This window comes from Ranitomeya imitator, chromosome 3 (assembly GCF_032444005.1).
Source record: "Ranitomeya imitator isolate aRanImi1 chromosome 3, aRanImi1.pri, whole genome shotgun sequence".
In the NCBI taxonomy this organism is placed as follows: Eukaryota; Metazoa; Chordata; class Amphibia; order Anura; family Dendrobatidae; genus Ranitomeya; species Ranitomeya imitator.
The window spans coordinates 173,342,443-173,363,357 of NC_091284.1; the positions used below are offsets into that span (position 1 = coordinate 173,342,443).

Here is a 20,915-nt window from a genome sequence, read left to right on the forward strand (position 1 = left end):
GCACACAGGAGCTTTCCAAACGCGACATGGTGTCCGCTAACGATGGAGATAATTTTTCATTCAAAAAGTCAAATGGCGCTCCTTCCCTTCCGAGCCTTACCATGTGCCCAAACAGTGGTTTACCCCCACATATCAGGTATCAGTGTACTCAGGAGAAATTGCCCAACAAATTTTAGGATCCATTTTATCCTGTTGCCCATGTGAAAATGAAAAAATTGAGGCTAAAATAATTTGTTTGTGAAAAAAAAGTACTTTTTCATTTTTACGGATCAATTTGTGAAGCACCTGGGGGTTCAAAGTGCTCACTATGCATCTAGATAAGTTCTCTGGGGCGTCTAGTTTCCAAAATGGGGTCACTTGTGGGGGAGCTCCAATTTTTAGGCACACGGGGCTCTCCAAACATGACATGGTGTCCGCTAAAGAGTGGAGCCAATTTTTGATTCAAAAAGTCAAATGGCGCTCCTTCCCTTCCAAGCCCTGCCGTGTGCCCAAACAGTGGTTTACCCCCACATATGAGGTATCAGCGTACTCAGGACAAATTGGACAACAACTTACGTGGTTCAGTTTCTCCTTTTACCATTGGGAAAATAAAAAAATTGTTGCTAAAAGATAATTTTTGTGACTAAAAAGTTAAATGTTCATTTTTTCCTTCCATGTTGCTTCTGCTGCTGTGAAGCACCTGAAGGGTTAATAAACTTCTGGAATGTGGTTTTGAGTACCTTGAGGGGTGCAGTTTTTAGAATGGTGTCACTTTTGGGTATTTTCAGCCATATAGACCCCTCAAACTGACTTCAAATGTGAGGTGGTCCCTAAAAAAATGGTTTTGTAAATTTCGTTGTAAAAATGAGAAATCACTGGTCAAATTTTAACCCTTATAACTTCCTAGCAAAAAAAAATTTTGTTTCCAAAATTGTGCTGATGTAAAGTAAACATGTGGGAAATGTTATTTATTAACTATTTTGTGTCACATAACTCTCTGGTTTAACAGAATAAAAATTCAAAATGTGAAAATTGCGAAATTTTCAAAATTTTCGCCAAATTTCCGTTTTTATCACAAATAAACGCATAATTTATTGACCTAAATTTACCACTAACATGAAGCCCAATATGTCACGAAAAAACAATCTCAGAACCGCTAGGATCCGTTGAAGCGTTCCTGAGTTATTACCTCATAAAGGGACACTGGTCAGAATTGCAAAAAACGGCAAGGTCTTTAAGGTCAAAATAGGCTGGGTCATGAAGGGGTTATGGATCTCCTTTGGTTGTTGTGAGACACATAGGGATAAATGCGTCAGCTGTACTGATGAAAATATTAGTTCCACAGTGTCTGAATTTAATTATGCGGTTTTTGGTATTACATTGCCATTTGTACTGGTAATTTTCTCTGGATTATGAGTCCCCAAAATTTGACAGATTTTTATCTGGCTACTCATTGTTTTGGGGTTCTGTTTTTTATGTGTGTTGTGTCATAACATTTTTAATGGTACTGTAATATTAAATGTTAAATTTTAAGTCAATATTTTTTGCATATTTTCTATTATTTTGAGGGATCTATTATTATTGACCTACTTTGAAATTGCTTATCTGATGTTCAATACTTATTTCCCCTGCTGTATATGATCTACAAGATATTGCTTTATTTACCAGCTAAAAAGACACGTGATATCGTGCTTGGAAGACAATTGGCATCAATGTTTTAACCCCTCTTTATAAACCAAATTGGAGATCTACTCTGATTGGCTAAGAAAACACCTGGATGATGTACCTTTTAAGAGCGAAATAGCTACTTATTGTTTCCAGAAGCTGGACCAACTGTGGCACCAACCTAAAAAAAAGAATACCTTTAAAGGGAAAAAGTAGTGTTACGCTCCTGTTTAGCCATTTACTTGAGCAGTTCTCAGAGGTAGAAAATGTAGTTTTATTCTCCCTTAATATGCTAGATTCTAGTCATCGAGGTAGTGGAGGGAATATACCCCGACACATTGATTTACAGACTTATAAGCTCACATAGGCTGCAGAGCAGGCTGTCAATCACAGTGCTGGGGCGTGATTATACCTGTGCTCACTGAACCCTGCACCACCTTAAGGTACCGTCACATTAAGCGACGCTGCAGCGATATAGGCAACGATGCCGATCGCTGCAGCGTCGCTGTTTTGTCGTTGTGTGGTCGCTGGAGAGCTGTCACACAGACAGCTCTCCAGCGACCAACGATGCCGAAGTCCCCCGGTAACCAGGGTAAACATCGGGTTACTAAGCGCAGGGCCGCGCTTAGTAACCCGATGTTTACCCTGGTTACCAGTGTAAATGTAAAAAAAAAAAAACACTACATACTTACATTCCGGTGTCTGTCACGTCCCCCGGCGTTCTGCTTCCCTGCACTGTGTAAGCGCCGGCCGTAAAGCAGAGCGGTGACATCACAGCTGTGCTCTGCTTTACGGCCAGCCGGCGCTCACAGTGCAGGGAAGCAGAATGCCGGGGGACGCGACAGACACCGGAATGTAAGTATGTAGTGTTTGGTTTGTTTTACATTTACAATGGTAACCAGGGTAAATATCGGGTTACTAAGCGCGGCCCTGCGCTTAGTAACCCGATGTTTACCCTGGTTACCAGTGAAGACATCACTGAATCGGCGTCACACACGCAGATTCAGCGATGTCAGTGGGTGATCCAGCGAAGAAATAAAGTGTTGGCCTCCTAGCTCCGACCAATGATGTCACAGCAGGATCCTGATCACTGCTGCATGTCAAACACAACGATATCGCTATCCAGGACGCTGCAACGTCACGGATCGCTATCGTTATCGTTCTAAAGTCGCTCAGTGTGAAGGTACCTTTAGTGACTGGAAGCAAGTGACAGTGGGGAGAACAATAATAGCCACTGCTCCAGTAAACTGGCTAAATCATCAGATTAACCCTAGATCTGTAGATTTACCTGCAGATTACCTCTTTATCAGCACGTAAAAAGCATTTCTGGATGTGGATAAGGGAACATACAGTATCTAAAATACAAGACTCCCCAGACTAAATATACCCTGCCCTGCAATACAACATCTTATTCATTCATTGCGTACAACTTACAGTTCTGATGTAAACCAATGAAATGGTTACCTTTACCTTACCATTAACAAGTTTTTCCCCAACAAGTACATGAAGAATAAATGAAAAACAATAGGAGTTAATATAATACTTCAAATACCTTGAGATACTTACATGACAAATCTCCAGGCTACGTGCTCATCGGTTATCCAGCTAGAAGAGAGAACAGCATTGACTGAGTAAAAATTGCATGTAAAGCCTTGGGTCTTCTATGTTATTTTCTCATAAGCTGTGAAATCCAAGCCTATCGCCATGAGATGGATGGATAGAAGACCCCCGTGAATTTCACACTAAGTCAATATGTTAAAGGCTGCAGCTTCCTATGAGAGGGTGGTATATAAAAATAGACATTGTCTTCAAAAATGTGATCAGGTATGGAAGCTTTGGTTTGATTCCCGCTTGACTCACATTAGTCCATAGGGCGATGAGGAATATTCTCTCACAATTAACGTATGTGATATTTGGTGCCCGACATCGGTGTCTAATGCTTTTGGCAAAGATACTAGACCCATAGTATGTTAAGGGTAGGGTTAACTTAGCCACACAATATTAATCAGAAATGATGTTTATTCTATGATGTAACCTTGTTATATTATAAATCCTTCTAATCTCTATGTAGAAACAGGAGGTCAATTTTCCCTGTATAATGTGAGTTATAAGTCACTGCAAAAGTCCCTGGCAGGGGGAGTGGAGGGAGCAGCTGGATCAGGAGTTGAAGAGGAGAATGATAAATGCAGGGACAATAAACTTCCTGTTTCAACTTAAAAAAAGAGAAGAATTAACCGGGTAGAAAGGCAAAATGAGCAATTGTAAGTACACAGTGCTATATTACATGATGATTGCAATATATCAAGAGGTGTAAGAAATGGAGTATATGTATCACCCTGGTGTTTAGCCTTGGTGATGTGAAACCCGATTTTCTAGGTGAAATGGCTCTTTGCTAACAAAATCAATCAATTCATTTAAAAAACAATTCATGTTGCTGCAGCTTCTGGCCACATTATGATGGTGTCAGAGCCCTAACCTTAAAAAAAAGTTGTACTGCCTAATCTCAGACCACTATAATGTGAACACTGAGACCCTGATTACAGTGATGTGTCACTTATTGGGCTACTTAGTGTAATTTTGATAAAATCACTGTTTTATCAGCAGGCGATTACCCCTAGAGGACTAGTACACTTGATGTCATGTAGTCCACCATATTTATGAGCTTTACATAACCCCATCTCCACCACTGATTGGCAGCTTTCTGTGTACTCTGTGCATAGGCAGAAATCTGCCAATTAATGGTGTGGTCGGGGTTATACAGAGCTCAACATTCAGATAACTGCTAGTTCTGCAGTAGAGAAAACAGGGATTTTATCAAGATGACAGCAAGCAGCTTATTATGCTATACATCACTGGAATCAGGGTATCTGCCCCTACATTATCATGCGCTCACATGGGGTGGCAAAATCCTGGTGATAGATTTCCTTTATAGCTGTTTGGATACAAACCCTTTGGTAATCGCATTTTCATAGAGTTAATGCAGACCTCTGCATAATCAAACCTAATACGTGTGTGCTCTGATGTAGCCCAGAGGATTAGCAGGATCAGTGTCTCCAATGGTACAAGAGAACCAAGCAGCCGACACTTAAAATGTCCGCAAGAAGGAGCTCAGGGTTATCTAGTTACAGCATGGTATTTTCTCATAAGCTGGATATTGGGAGTCACAGCACAGAAACCACAACTAAATCCAAAATCATTTGTCTTTTCACAGCACATAGGTCATTGGTAAATATCCAGATGAGGATGACGACATTGTTCCAAAAAAGTAGTCATTATCAAAGTATTGCAGTCTTATGGCCTTGTGTAGACGTTACCTTTGAGCAAGGACTGGTCACAACAGACAAGTATTACATTGAAATGAACATGAACATGACTGAATAAAAATCTTCTCATACAGTATAGGTTGATCTTTATTGTATGCTGTACTGTAAAAACATACAATACCCTATGTTTATGGTGTACTGGGAACACAGTAAAGTGTTGGAATATCAGAATGTTACTGTGATTGGCTCTTCACTTATCTCTTCAATATGGCACAATGCATATACATATGCTTAAATGTAATAAACCTGTATGCAAATGGTTTGCTTAAAATTACCAAATCTATCTACTACAATATGGGGTTGTAATATAATAGTGACAAATTACATAATTTTATTCTGTTACTGGTTCTACAATTGTCAAGCTTTTTTTTATCATGGCACTGTTGTCAGATATACAGGGTCTAGGGGCTCCTTCCCTGTCCCTAAAGTTAGGGGCGCCCTAGCTATTCTTGCTCCCTGGATTACTTCTAATGGTGAAGACTTCGGGGCTACATGCCTTGCTGAGCTTCTAAATCAGCCATTCTGTACCCTCCCCCACCCATATGTTATAGAATAGTCAAGCTACATATACAACATTGCCAGGAGCGTAACTAGAGAAGTTAAGGCCATATAGCAGACTTCTGCATATGGCTCCCCCCATGTGATATCCCATCCTCATTATGACTGGTGCACAGCAGAACACTATACAAAAAGACACATCCCAGATTTAAATATTAGCATATGGGAAAAATTATTTCCTACTAATTAATACTTCCTCGGTGATGTAAAAAAGTGGAGGGATTAATAACTGTAATTTTCATACATTGGTAGTGGTGATAGTTAACAGTAAGCTTCTGTTAGTATTCCTAAGCAGCGTGTGCATTAAATAAGCACAGCTCTCCAGCATCCATAATAGGTAGTGTTGAGCCACCTCCCTAGTGTCCGGGTTCGGTTCGTCGAATGTTCGTCGAACGTTCGACGAATACCATCGAACCCCATTGAAACCAATGGCAGTCAAACACAAACCCATACAAACACATAGAAAACACATAGAAAACACCTGTAAAGGTGTCCAAAAGCTGACAAACTGCTCAGAAGACAAAACAAACACATGGAAAAGTCACAACTACATATAGTCATGCGAAAAGAAAAGAGGTGGAGGAGTAAAAGGCAAAGGAGACACAGATATAGGCATGTCATGTCCTTCTAAAATCAAGAAAGGCTGGAGTAAAAATGTAAACTCACTCTACCAACACCCAGATGTCTTGACAAAAAAAAGAAAAAAAAGAAATATCTTTAGGTAGACTGGCGGCGGGTCCATTCAGAACACTTTCCTTAGAAGATGTAGTGGTACCCCCGTTGGGATTTGTGCCAAAAAATGAACCCAATACATTCAGACTAATCCACCATTTGTCATATCCAAGGGGCAGGTCAGTAAACGACAACATCGACGCGGAACCAAGTACAGTAATATGTACTGTACCTCCTTTGACGAGGCAATCAAGCGGGTCAAGAAGTTGGGAAGGGGCACCCTAATGGCCAAAACAGACATTGTGGGGGCGTTCTGGTTACTACCTGTGCCTCCGAATAGTGTCCTCCCATTGGGCTGCTTCTGTGAAGGAGCATACTACATAGATCGCTGTTTGCCCATGGGGTGCTCCATATCCTGCTCACTATTTGAGGCGTTTAGTTGCTTCCTTGAATGTGTCGTCATGGACGTTTGTAAGGCGGCACATATTATCCATTGCCTCGACGACGTCTTATGCCTAGGCCCAAAAGATTCGCCCCAGTGTGAAAAGAAGAGAGCTGGAGGGAGAGTGGACACCCCAGAGCCGAGGGGTTAGATTGAGAAAGGAAGAAGGAGGTGTAGCTTGCTTCATCGGTGGGGTACTCTGCTGATTGCAGAAATTGCTACTAGGCCCAAAAGGATTTCCTGGGTTAGATGCCGTTAAAAAGTAGTACTTAGGTAAACAGGCGGTGTAGCTTGCTTCATGGGTGAAGTACGCTGCTGAGTAGCACCAAATTCTGCTAGGCCCAAAAGGATATCCTGGGCTAGATGCCGTTACAAAATAGTAGTTAGGTAAACAGGCGGTGTAGCTTGCTTCATGGGTGGGGTACGCTGCTGAGCAGCACCAAATTCTACTAGGCCCAAAAGGATATCCTGGGCTAGATGCCGTTACAAAATAGTAGTTAGGTAAACAGGCGGTGTAGCTTGCTTCATGGGTGGGGAACGCCGCTGAGTAGCACCAAATTCTACTAGGCCCAAAAGGATTTCCTGGGCTAGATGCCATTACAAAATATTACTTAGGTAAACAGGCGGTGTAGCTTGCTTCATGGGTGGGGTACGCTGCTGAGCAGCACCAAATTCTACTAGGCCCAAAAGGATTTCCTGGGCTAGATGCCATTACAAAATAGTAGTTAGGTAAACAAGCGGTGTAGCTTGCTTTATGGGTGGGGTACGCTGCTGAGTAGCACCAAATTCTACTAGGCCCAAAAGGATTTGCTGGGCTAGGTGCTGTTACAAAATAGTAGTTAGGTAAACAGGCGGTGTAGCTTGCTTCATGGGTGGGGTACGCTGCTGAGCAGCACCAAATTCTACTAGGCCCAAAAGGATATCCTGGGCTAGATGCCGTTACAAAATAGTAGTTAGGTAAACAGGCGGTGTAGCTTGCTTCATGGGTGGGGAACGCCGCTGAGTAGCACCAAATTCTACTAGGCCCAAAAGGATTTCCTGGGCTAGATGCCATTACAAAATATTACTTAGGTAAACAGGCGGTGTAGCTTGCTTCATGGGTGGGGTACGCTGCTGAGCAGCACCAAATTCTACTAGGCCCAAAAGGATTTCCTGGGCTAGATGCCATTACAAAATAGTAGTTAGGTAAACAAGCGGTGTAGCTTGCTTTATGGGTGGGGTACGCTGCTGAGTAGCACCAAATTCTACTAGGCCCAAAAGGATTTGCTGGGCTAGGTGCTGTTACAAAATAGTAGTTAGGTAAACAGGCGGTGTAGCTTGCTTCATGGGAGGGGTACGCTGCTGAGTAGCACTAAATTCTACTAGGTCCAAAAGGATTTCCTGGGCCAGATGCCGATAAAAATAGTACTTAGGTAAACAAGCGGTGGGTGGCTGGGCTACTCTGCTGACTAGCAGACACTGAAGCTTTGGAGCAGACCTCTGAATCTCAGACCATAGTATGAGTAAACAACTCTGCAGACGACCCCACCCACCTGGAATTGATGATGGCAACGTCATGTAAAACTCAGCAAGGGAACTAAATAAAGAGTCTCCATTTTTTCCAAAAATTCGGCCACAGACACCACTTAAATGGCATCAATTTCGCCAGAGTTTTTTAAAACGGTTGGTGAGGTGATTTTCAAAAATCATCAAGCTTTTAGTCTCCCCAAGATGACACAGGGGTAGAAAAGTCCTTGCGGATCCAGGATTTGTTCATGTTGATGAACGTTACTCTGTCTACATTGTCACTGGACAGCCGCGTGTGCGTATCCGTCAGCACACCACCAGCAGCGCTGAACAGACGTTCAGAGAGAACGCTGGCTGCGGGGCACGACAAGATCTCCAAGGTGTGAGTGGCGAGCTCAGGCCATTTTTCAAGATTGGAAGCCCAAAATAAGCAAGGGTCCAGTTCCACAGTCATGGCATCAATGTTAACTTGGAGATACTCTTGTACCATCCTCTCTAGGCGTTGGCTGTACGTCAGACTTCTTGTCTCCTGTGGCCTTGCAAAGGATGGTCTAAAAAAATCTTGAAAAGATTGGAAAAAATTGCTGTTACCACCAGATACGATGTTACTGTTACGATTTGAGTGATGACTCGATAGTCCCACGGTTGGCAAGTTAGAACTCAGAGATTCGCTTCATGCACCACTGGTGTTTTGTGGAAAAGCAGATGTTAGATTCTGTAACACTCTCTGCTGATACTCCTGCATGCATGAATCCCTTCTATGGCAGGAATTATTTCGCCAAATTTACTTTTGTACCGGGGATCTAAGAGAGTGGCAACCCAGTAGTCTGCATTACTTCGGATTCTGACAATCCGAGGGTCATGTTGCAGGTAGTGCAGCAAGAAGGCACTCATGTGTCTTGCGCATCCAGGAGGACAAAGTCCTTGTTGTCTTGGTGGTGGCGAGGTGAGAATCATGCTTCCTTTGTCTGCCCTCTCCCCTCAACCTCGCACAACAGAAATTTGATCAAGGTCTCCCTCATCTGATGATTCTTCCATGCCCAGCACCAGTTCGTCCTCCACTTCTTCCTCGCCTTCTGCACATTCCTCAACAGTTTGGCTGCTACCATGCGCCCTCGGTAATCCCTCTCCCACAGCCTCCAATGCCAGCCACCTTGGTGCTGCCAACCTTCTTGACCTTGGAGATATTATCCCTTCTGCATACGACTCATCCTGTTCCTTCTCCTCCACCTCCTCTTGTTCCACCACCTGACTCCGAACACTGTGTAAGGTGTGCTCCAGCATGTAAATCACCGGAATGGTCATGCTGATAATGGCATCGTCAGCACTAAACATATTCATTGCTATTTCAAAACTGTGCAGAAGGGTGCATAGGTCCCTGATCTGAGACCACTACTGCAGCGTGATTTGCCCCACCTCTTGATCTCGTTGGCCCAGGCTATACGTCATAACATATTGCACCAGGGCTCCTCGTTGCTGCCACAGTCACTGCAACATGTGCAGAGTTGAATTCCACCATGTGAGCACATCGTATTTCAGCCAGTGAACTGGCAGGTCCAACGACTTCTGTAGAGATGTAAGTCGATGAGCTGCGGGATGCGAATGGCGGAAGTGAGCACACAGCGACCGTGCCCTCTGCAGAAGCCCATCTAGTCCGGGATAGTGGGATAAAAATTGCTGGACAACCAGGTTCAAAACATGAGCCATACAAGGCAAGTGTGTGACATTGCCCCGGCGAATGGCCGCACCCAGGTTTGCAGCATTGTCGCACACAGCCTTCCCTGGCTGCAGGTTGAGTGGAGACAACCATTGATGGAACTCGGTCTCCAGCGCTGACCACAACTCCTCAGCTGTGTGACTCACATTTCCCAGACATTTCAATGTAAACACTGCCTGATGCCATTGAGCCCTGGTGACAGCATAGTGAGGAGGTGTGCAAGATTCCTTCTGCGCAGCTACAACGCGGGTGGCTTTACCAGACAGGCTTTGGGTGCAGGTGGAGGACCGAGAGGAGGTTGAGGAGGCAGAAGCAGTGGAGGAACTTCTAGATACAGAGGATCGATGAGCAACTCGTGGCGATGGCAAGACTTGGACAGCAGCCCCTTCTCCTGATGTCGCTGTAGTTACCCAGTGCCCAGTCACCGACATGTAACGCCCCTGTCCATGTCTACTCGTCCAAGTGTCTGTGGTGAAATGCACCCTGTCACACACAGAGTTTCTCAAGGAAGCGGTGATGTTGTGTGCGACATGCTGGTGTAGCGCAGGCACAGCTTTCTTTGAGAAGTAGTGGTGACTGGGCATCTGGTACTGGGGCACTGCGACGGACATAAGGTCTCGAAAATTCTCTGTGTCCACCAGGCGGAAAGGCAGCATTTCTGTAGCCAACAGCTTGCAGATGGAGAAATTCAACCTCTTAGCTTTGTCATGGTTAGGAGGAAATGGTCTTTTACTTGTCCACATCTGAGGGACTGAGGGCTGGGTTCCGTGCTTAGACGGAGTTGAGTAGGGTGTCCCCGGCAAACTGCTGGTCTGTGAGGAAGGTGCAGGCGGAGATGTTATGTTGCCTTGATCAAAATGTGGTGTCAATGTCGGAGTGCGCTCATCAACAGCAGGTGTTTCCACTTGCAAATGTCATGACGGCCTGCCAATCACACTGGCTGTTGCTTGTAAAAAGGTAAGGTCTGCGTCCAAAACCATGTGCGACTGCAGTCCCCAAAGTCACAGAGGATGAAGAGGATGCGGATGCACTTGATGGGGCAGACGGTGGTTGAGCCGGCCCACTAGGCCGCATTGTAGCACAGTGAGCTTCCCACTGCAACTTATGCCTCATATCCATGTGACGGTTCATGCATGAAGTACTCAATCTAGTCATTTTTTGTCCTCTGCTGAGATTTTGTTGACAAATCTTACAGACAACATGAGTTGGGTCATCCTTTGCAATGTCAAAAAATGACCAGGCTATGCAAGGCTTAGAGCCCGTGTGACCTGAAGAGCCACCACGACTTCTGGTCTGAGGCACAGTTGGGGTTGAGGATGCAGTTGTTGACGTGCTTCCAGTACTCCGTGCCTGTCCAGGAAGGCGCACCGTTACCTCGTAGTCAGACTCGTCACTAGCATCCTCCTCCACCTCCTCTGCTGACCTCATGGACTGGCGGACTGGAGGTTGACAGTAAGTGGGGTCTACAACCTCGTCATTATCATCCTGTGTGTTCTCACACCCGTCGTCCTCAGAGCCAACCTCTTCCTGCCCTGACCGAAAAGTCAAGTTTTTGTTCCAATCAGGTATCTCAGTCTCATCATCATCTTCCTCATTGTCTCCATCAACAGGAGTTACAGTTTGGGAACGAAGGTCTACATTATGCTCAGAACCTTCTTCATCTGGGCCTGGATCCGACTTACAAAGATTCTGGGCATCCGTGCAGATCATTTCCTCATGTGGATTCACAGAAGCTCTGGAGCAGACCTCTGATTCCCAGGCTATAGTATGCGTAAACAGCTCTACAGACTCAACCATGTGTGTTAACCCATGCTCAGACGGGCGGCTGGAGACTTGGGAGCTGTGAGGAAGCAAGTGCGATTGGGGTGACAACTCTGAGGACTGGAGTAGTTGTGATGTTTTAGTTGACATGGAGGAGAGCCCACTTGAATGAGCACTTGATATCCGTTCAAGCACCTGCTGTTTTTGTGCCTCATCTGGAATTTTTGGCGATGCTTGTAGCGATGGTTGTAAGAAAGGGATCATATCAGATTGTCCACGAAAAAAAGTAGACATCTTACTTTGGCTGCAAGATGGTCTTTCTTCTGCAGATGTTACTGTTGCTCTACCACCTACCCCACGGCCACAACCTTTTTTTCCCTTTCCAACACGTCTATTCCCCTTTCCACCAGCAGCAGTCCTTTTGCCATTGATTTTAGTGCTTAACTAATTAGCAACTCTGTATTGGTAGTTGTTGGCACAACAATCGATGGATGAAAACCGAGCAGAACTGAGTGGCCAAACTGTGGTACTAGGCCCAAAACTATTAACTGGATTAGATGCAATAAAACTAGAGATACACAGGCGGTGTAGTTAGTTTCACAAGTGGGCTACTCTGCTGATGTGCAGACACTGCTCCTAGGCCCAAAACTATTAACTGGATTAGATGCAGTAAAAATAGAGATACACAGGTGGTATAGTTAGTTTCACAGGCGGGCTACTCTGCTGACGTGCAGACACTACTCCTAGGCCCAAAACTATTAACTGGATTAGATGCAGTAAAAATTTATATACACAGGCGGTATAGTTAGTTTCACAGGCGGGCTACTCTACTGACGTGCAGACACTGCTCCTAGGCCCAAAACTATTAACTGGATTAGATGCAGTAGAAATAGAGATACACAGGCGGTATAGTTAGTTTCACAGGCCGGCTACTCTCCTGACGTGCAGACACCGTTCCTAGGCCCAAAACTATTAACTGGGTAAGATGCAGTAAAAATTGAGATACACAGGCGGTGTAGCTAGCTTCACAGGCAGGCTACTCAGATGACTATCAGACAATGCTACTGGCCCAAAAGGATTGGCTGAGCTAGCTTACACCAAATGCTGTGACAAACACTTGCACAGCACTGGCACACACCTGCCTGGCAAACAGTGCTATGAACTGCTGTAATCTACCCTGAAAAGGGCTGATATTACAACTAGTCCCGACTCCCTAAACCTATATCTCTAAAAATTTGCTCCAAAAAAACACTCTTAGACTGTATAGCGCCCACAGCAGCAGTGGTGCCGTCTAACACTAAGCTGCAGCAGTGAGGAAATGGTGGCGATGGGGAAAATGGCTGGTTCTTATAGGGCAAGGAGTGACATGTGACATACACAGCCAATGACACATGCCCTTGCTTGTGTGCATCACAAGCACATTGCTGTGTGTGTGTGTGTGCACTGCTGATAGGCTGAGAGACTGTACCGCCCCACTGTAAATGCGGGAAATAAAAAAAAAATGGAGATCGGCGTTATTTCAGCACAGATCTATCCCCCCCTATACACTGAAACAGTCTATCAACAGTGATAAACAGTTTTAATGTGCAAATCAAGTTAGGCTTTTGGTGAACTAACAGTTGTTGAACAGAAACTCGAACAGCTGAATTTTAAGCAAATTGTTCGAGTTCGTCGAACGACTCGAACACATCCCAAAACAGCTCGAATTTGAAATTGGCGAACAGTTCGACTCAAACACCGCTCATCTCTTATAATAGGCACAAAAAAAGTCTACTACACACACATACACACAACAATTATGCATTCACAGGACATGCACATACAGTTAGGGCCAGAAATATTTGGACAGTGACACAATTTTCGCGAGTTGGGCTCTGCATGCCACTACATTGGATTTGAAATGAAACCTCTACAACAGAATTCAAGTGCAGATTGTAACGTTTAATTTGAAGGGTTGAACAAAAATATCTGATAGAAAATGTAGGAATTGTACACATTTCTTTACAAACACTCCACATTTTAGGAGGTCAAAAGTAATTGGACAAATAAACATAACCCAAACAAAATATTTTTATTTTCAATATTATGTTGCAAATCCTTTGGAGGCAATCACTGCCTTAAGTCTGGAACCCATGGACATCACCAAACGCTGGGTTTCCTCCTTCTTAATGCTTTGCCAGGCCTTTACAGCCGCAGCCTTCAGGTCTTGCTTGTTTGTGGGTCTTTCCGTCTTAAGTCTGGATTTGAGCAAGTGAAATGCATACTCAATTGGGTTTAGATCTGGAGATTGACTTGGCCATTGCAGAATGTTCCACTGGCTGTGTGCTTGGGGTCATTGTCCATCTGTACTATGAAGCGCCGTCCAATCAACTTTGCAGCATTTGGCTGAATCTGGGCTGAAAGTATATCCCGGTACACTTCAGAATTCATCCGGCTACTCTTGTCTGCTCTTATGTCATCAATAAACACAAGTGACCCAGTGCCATTGAAAGCCATGCATGCCCATGCCATCACGTTGCCTCCACCATGTTTTACAGAGGATGTGGTGTGCCTTGGATCATGTGCCGCTCCCTTTCTTCTCCAAACTTTTTTCTTCCCATCATTCTGGTACAGGTTGATCTTTGTCTCATCTGTCCATAGAATACTTTTCCAGAACTGAGCTGGCTTCTTGAGGTGTTTTTCTGCAAATTTAACTCTGGCCTGTCTATTTTTGGTATTAATGAATGGTTTGCATCTAGATGTGAACCCTTTGTATTTACTGTCATGGAGTCTTCTCTTTACTGTTGACTTAGAGACAGATACACCTACTTCACTGAGAGTGTTCTGGACTTCAGTTGATGTTGTGAACGGGTTCTTCTTCACCAAATTAAGTATGCGGCGATCATCCACCACTGTTGTCATCCGTGGACGCCCAGGCCTTTTTGAGTTCCCAAGCTCACCAGTCAATTTCTTTTTTCTCAGAATGTACCCAACTGTTGATTTTGCTACTCCAAGCATGTCTGCTATCTCTCTGATGGTTTTTTTCTGCCTCGGGATGTTCTGCTTCACCTCAATTGAGAGTTCCTTTGACCGCATGTTGTCTGCTCACAGCAACAGCTTCCAAATGCAAAACCACACACCTGGAATCCACCCCTGACCTTTTAACTGCTTCATTGATTACAGGTTAACGAGGGAGACGCCTTCAGAGTTAATTGCAGCCCTTAGAGTCCATTGTCCAATTACTTTTGGTCCCTTGAAAAAGAGGACGCTATGCATTACAGAGCTATGATTCCTAAACCCTTTCTCCGATTTGGATGTGGAAACTATCATATTGCAGCTGGGAGTGTGCACTTTCAGCCCATATTATATATATAATTGTATTTCTGAACATGTTTTTGTAAACAGCTAAAATAACAAAACTTGTGTCACTGTCCAAATATTTCTGGCCCTAACTGTACACAGCTCCAAACATTGCAAACAGATCTGATCACTACATACACAGTGGCATGTAAAAGTTTGGACACCTCTGATCAAAATTACTGATGTTATTCTGAACAGCTAAGCAAGTTGAAGATGAAATGATCTCTAAAAGACCTAAAGTTAAATATGACAAATTTCACTTGTATTTTAAAAAATGACAAAAAGGAAAATGGGCCGATGCAAAAGTTTGGGCGCCATTGGAGATTTGTGTGCTCAGATAACTTTGACCAATGTTACAGACCTTAATTAGCCTGTTCTGTTTATGGCGTGTTCACTATCCTCATTAGGAAATGCATATTTCCCAGTTTTATAAAAACTCGACCTCCTAACTTTGTGCCAAAAAACAGCAACCATGGGTTCTTCTAAGCAGCAGTCTAACGCTAAAACTAAAAGTGGTGGAGGTCCACAAAACAGGAGAAGGTCATAAGAATATAGAAATGCATTTTCAAGTTGCCCTTTCCTCAGATCGAAATGTAATTAAGAAATGGCAGCTAACAGGAACAGGGGAGGTCAAGATAAGGTCTGCAAGACCAAGCAAAATTTCAGTGAGAGCTACTGGTAGGATTGCTAAACAAGCCTGATGTATTTTGGGAACAAGTCCGGTGGACAGATGAGGTTAATATAGAATTATTTGGCCACAATGATCAAAGGTATGTGTGGAGAAGAAATGGCACAGAATTTCAGGAAAAGAACATCTTGCCAACCATTAAGCATGTTTGGTGGATCAATCATGCATTGGGATTGTGTTGCAGCCAATGGCGTGGAGAACATTTAACGGATAGAGGGAAGAATGGATTCACTGAAAAGTCAACAAATTCTTGATGGAAACATAACACCATCTGTAAGAAAGCTCAAGTAGAAAAGAGGATGGTTTCTACAAATGGATAATGATCTTAAACATGTCAATATCCACAATCGAGTACCTCAAAAGGCGCAACCTGAAGGTTTTACAATGGCTCTGACTAGAAAAAGCGTTAACAAGCTATGATCCTTTCAAAACAGGGTGCTAGGTACTAACCATGCAGGGTGTCTAAACCTTTGCATTTGCCCATTTTCCTTTCTAAAATTTTTAAAATTTAAACAATGAATATATATATATTTCTTTTTTGGTCTAAAATATAAAGGAAATGTGTAATCTTTAACGTTAGCCCTTTAGATCATTTAATCTTCAACTTTCTTAAATGTTAACTTCTCAGTAATTTTGACCAGGGGTGACCAAACTTTTACATGCCACTGTACACACCTCTGAAGACATCCTGCATCAATTTTGTACAAATACACTGTCCTCATAGTAATCAGAAGGGCAGCTGCAGAACTTTTTTTTTTTTTGCTGGCGTTCCATAATTCTCCTGCAGTCCCAGGCCCCATAGCATCTGCTTCGGCTGCTTCTGACTCTGAGCACTTTGTGACATTCAGTTTACCCTTCAAAAGTGTGTATTTGGCAGAATAAAAGTAATATTTTTTACTTCACTCAAGTCTGGATGCCGTCTACTGTATTGATGATATATCATCTTTTCAAAAATGTCTCAAATGTTTTTGCACCATCTACTATATAATTGTCTAAGGGTCACTTCCGTCTTTCTGTCTGTCTGTCTTTCTGTCTGTCTGTCACGGAAATCCCAAGTCACTGATTGGTCGCGGTCAAACGGCCACGACCAATCAGCGACGGGCACAGTGCGGCAGCGAAATGGCCGCTCCCTAGTCCCCTGCCGTCAGTGCCCATTCCATACTCTCCTCCAGTCGGCGCTCACACAGGGTTAATGGCAGCATTAACGGACTGCGTTATGCCGCGGTGTAACACAGTCCGTTAACGCTGCTATTAACCATGTGTGACCAACCTTTTACTATTGACACTGCCTATGCAGCATCAATAGTAAAAAGATCTAATGTTAAAAATAATAAACAAAATAAAAAATCATTATATACTCACCTTCCGGCGCCTTTCCCGCTCTTCGTGACAGTGCGGTCCATGCATTGCAGTCTCGCGAGATGATGATGCAGCGGTCTTGCAGACTGCTACGTCATCATTTCGCGAGACCGCAATGCACTCTTGGGACCGAAGCGTTGCGAGGAGCATCGGTAAACGCCTGGGCTGGATCCTGGGGCCGACGGAAGGTGAGTATATAACTATTTTTTATTTTAATTCTTTTTTTTAACAGGGATATGGTGCCCACATTGCTATATACTACGTGGGCTGCGTTAGATACTGCGTGGGCTGTGTTATATATTACATTTCTGTGCTACTGTATACATTTATATGAAAAAGTTTGGGCCCCCATATTAATCTTAAGCTTAATGTTTTATAAAAAAAAAATTTTTTGCAACAGCTATTTCAGTTTCATATATCTAATAACTGTTGGACACAGTAATGTTTCTGCCTTGAAATGAGGTTTATTGTACTAATAGAAAATGTGCAATCTGCATTCAAACAAAATTTGACAGGTGCATAAGTATGGGCACCCTTATCATTTTCTTGTTTTAAATACTCCTACCTACTTTTTACTGACTTACTAAAGCACTTTTTTTGGTTTTCTAACCTCATTGAGCTTTGATCTTCATAGCCAGGTGTATGCAATCATGAGAAAAGCTACTTAAAGTGGCCACTTGCAAGTTGTTCTCCTGTTTGAATCTCCTCTGAAGAGTGGCATCATGGGCTCCTCAAAACAACTGTCTAATGATCTGAAAACAAAGATTATTCAACATAGTTGTTCAGGGGAAGGATACAAAAAGCTGTCTCAGAGATTTAACCTGTCAATTTCCACTGTGAGGAACATAGTAAGGAAATGGAAGAACACAGGTACAGTTCTTGTTAAGGCCAGAAGTGGCAGGCCAAGAAAAACATCAGAAAGGCAGAGAAGAAGAATGGTGAGATCAGTCAAGGACAATCCTCAGACCACCTCCAGAGAGCTGCAGCATCAACTTGCTGCAGATGGTGTCACTGTGCATCGGTCAACTATACAACGCACTTTGCACAAGGAGAAGCTGTATGGGAGAGTGATGCGAAAGAAGCCGTTTCTGCAAGCACGCCACAAACAGAGTCGGCTGAGGTATGCAAAAGCACATTTGGAGAAGCCAATTTCTTTTTGGAAGAAGGTCCTGTGGACTGATGAAACCAAGATTGAGTTGTTTGGTCATACAAAAAGGCGTTATGCATGGCGGCCAAAAAACACAGCATTCTAAGAAAAACACTTGCTACCCACAGTAAAATTTGGTAGAGGTTCCATAATGCTTTGGGACTGTGTGGCCAATGCCGGCACCGGGAATCTTGTTAAAGTTGAGGGACGCATGGATTCCTCTCAGTATCAGCAGATTCTTGACAATAATGTTCATGAATCAGTGACAAAGTTGAAGTTACGCAGGGGATGGATCTTTCAGCAAGACAATGATCCAAAACACCGCTCCAAATCAACTCAGGCATTCATGCAGAGGAACAATTACACTGCTCTGGAATGGCCATCCCAGTCCCCAGACCTGAATATCATTGAACATCTGTGGGATCATTTGAAGAGGGCTGTCCATGCTCGGTGACCATCAAACTTAACTGAACTGGAATTGTTTTGTAAAGAGGAATGGTCAAAAATACCTTCATCCAGGATCCAGGAATTCATTAAAAGCTACAGGAAGCGACTAGAGGCTGTTATTTTTGCAAAAGGAGGATCTACTAAATATTATGTCACTTTTCTGGTGAGGTGCCCATACTTATGCACCTGTCAAATTTTGTTTGAATGCAGATTGCACATTTTCTGTTAGTACAATAAACCTCATTTCAAGGCAGAAACATTACTGTGTCCAACAGTTATTAGATATATGAAACTGAAATAGCTGTTGCAAAAAAAAACAATTTTTATAAAACATTAAGCTTAAGATTAATATGGGGGCCCAAACTTTTTCATATAACTGTATACTAAGTGGGCTATGCTATATACTGCGTGGCTGTGGTATACGTTACGTGGCTGGGCAATATACTACATTGCTGTGCTCTATACTATGTAGCCTGGGTTAAATACTGCATGGGCAGTGTTATATACTACGTCTCTGTGCTATATACTACGTGGCTGTGTTATATACTACATGGCTGTGCAATATATACGTGGCTGTGCAATATACTACGTGGCTGTGCAATATATTTCGTGGCTGGGCAATATAATACGTATCTGTGCTATATACTACATGGCTGGGCAATATACTATGTGGCTGAGCAATATACTACATGGCTGGGCAATATACTATGTGTCTGTGCTATTTACTATGTGGGCTGTGCTATATACTACGTGGCTGGGCAATATACTACGTGGCTGTGTTATATACTACGTGGGCTGTGTTATATGCTACTTGGCTGTGCTATATTTCTCTGCTGTATCTGTGCATCATGAATCGTGGTATGTGTTAAAGAGGGGGGCCCACTGAGACTCTTTCACCCGGGGCCCTCAAAAACCTGGAGCCGGCCCTGACTTCACTGATTGGTCACGCCCGGCCGCGAACAATCAGTGACAGGCACAGTCCGCCCGCGAGTTGACGCGGAATTTGAACCACGCTTCACTAATTGGTCGCAGCCGGCCTGCCAAATCCTGTGTATGAATTGCATTATTCTGAAAAGTTCATAAATAATCTACATACATATTCTAGAATACCCGATGTGTTAGAATCGGGCCACCATCTACACTGTGTTCCAAATTATTATGCAAATTGGATTTAAGTGTTATAAAGATTTAATTGTTTTGTTTTTCAAATAAACTCATGGATGGCATTGTGTCTCAGGGCTCAATGGATCACTGAAATCAATCTTAAACACATGTGATAATTTGTTTTCCTGGTGATTCAAAATAAAGGAAAACTACTTAAAAATGATGTTCCACATTATTAAGCAGGCCACAGTTTTCAAGTAACATGGGAAAGAAAAAGGATCTCTGCTCCCTAAAAGCATCAAATAGTGCAATGCCTTGGTCAAGAGATGAAAACATTAGATATTTCCCTAAAACTTACATGTTATCATTGTACTGTTAAGAGATTTGTGGCTGAATCTGAGCACAGACGTGTTTGTGCTGATAAAGGCATAATGAGGAAGGTTTCTGCCAGACAAATTCATGGGATTAAAAGAGCAGCTGCCAAAATACCATTACAAAGCAGCACACAGTTATTTGAAGCTGCTGTTGCCTCTGTAGTCCCTCGAACCTCAAGGTGTAGGATCCTTCAAAGGCTTGCTGTGGTGCATAAACCTAATAATCAGCCACCCTTAAACAGTGTTCACAAGCAGAAATGGCTAAAGTGGGCCCAGACATACATGAACACTAATTTCCAAATAGTCTTGTTTACTGATGAGTGTCGAGCAACTCTGGATGGTCCAGATGGATGAAGAAGTGGATGGTTGGTGGATTGCCACCATGTCCCATCAAGGCTGCGACGTCAGCAAGGAGGTGGAGGAGTCACATTTTGGGCCAGAATCACGGGGAAACAGCTGGTAGGACGCTTTAAGGTTCCTGAAGGTGTGAAAATGACCTCTGCAAAGTATTTAGATTTTCTGACTGACAACTTTCTTCCATGGTCTAAAAAGCAGAAACGTGCCTTCCGGAGCAAAATCATCTTCATGTATGACAATGCACCATCTCATGCTGCAAAAAATACCTCTGAGTCATTGGCTGCTATGGGCATAAAAGGAGATAAACTCATGGTGTGGCCACCATCTTCACCTGACCTCAACCGTACAGGGAACCTTATTAGACTGATTGTCATTTGCACCGACCATTTAGGAAAATCCGAGAAAAATATCATTTGCATAATAATTTGGAACACAGTGTAGTAGAAAATAATTATGAAATAACAAGAATAAAGAGAG

The 20,915-nt window shown here is 43.3% G+C and overlaps 1 protein-coding gene across 3 annotated transcripts in view; it reads right to left on the reverse strand.

Moving 5' to 3' along the window:
- Positions 1-20,915, reverse strand: part of LOC138673050 (uncharacterized) — a 996,796-nt gene that overhangs the window by 374,561 nt on the left and 601,320 nt on the right. For all 3 annotated transcript variants that reach the window (XM_069761611.1, XM_069761612.1, XM_069761610.1), the window contains one exon: positions 3,211-3,249. In XM_069761611.1, the coding sequence (XP_069617712.1) occupies positions 3,211-3,249 (39 nt within the window). The remainder of the gene's footprint in view (positions 1-3,210; positions 3,250-20,915) is intronic.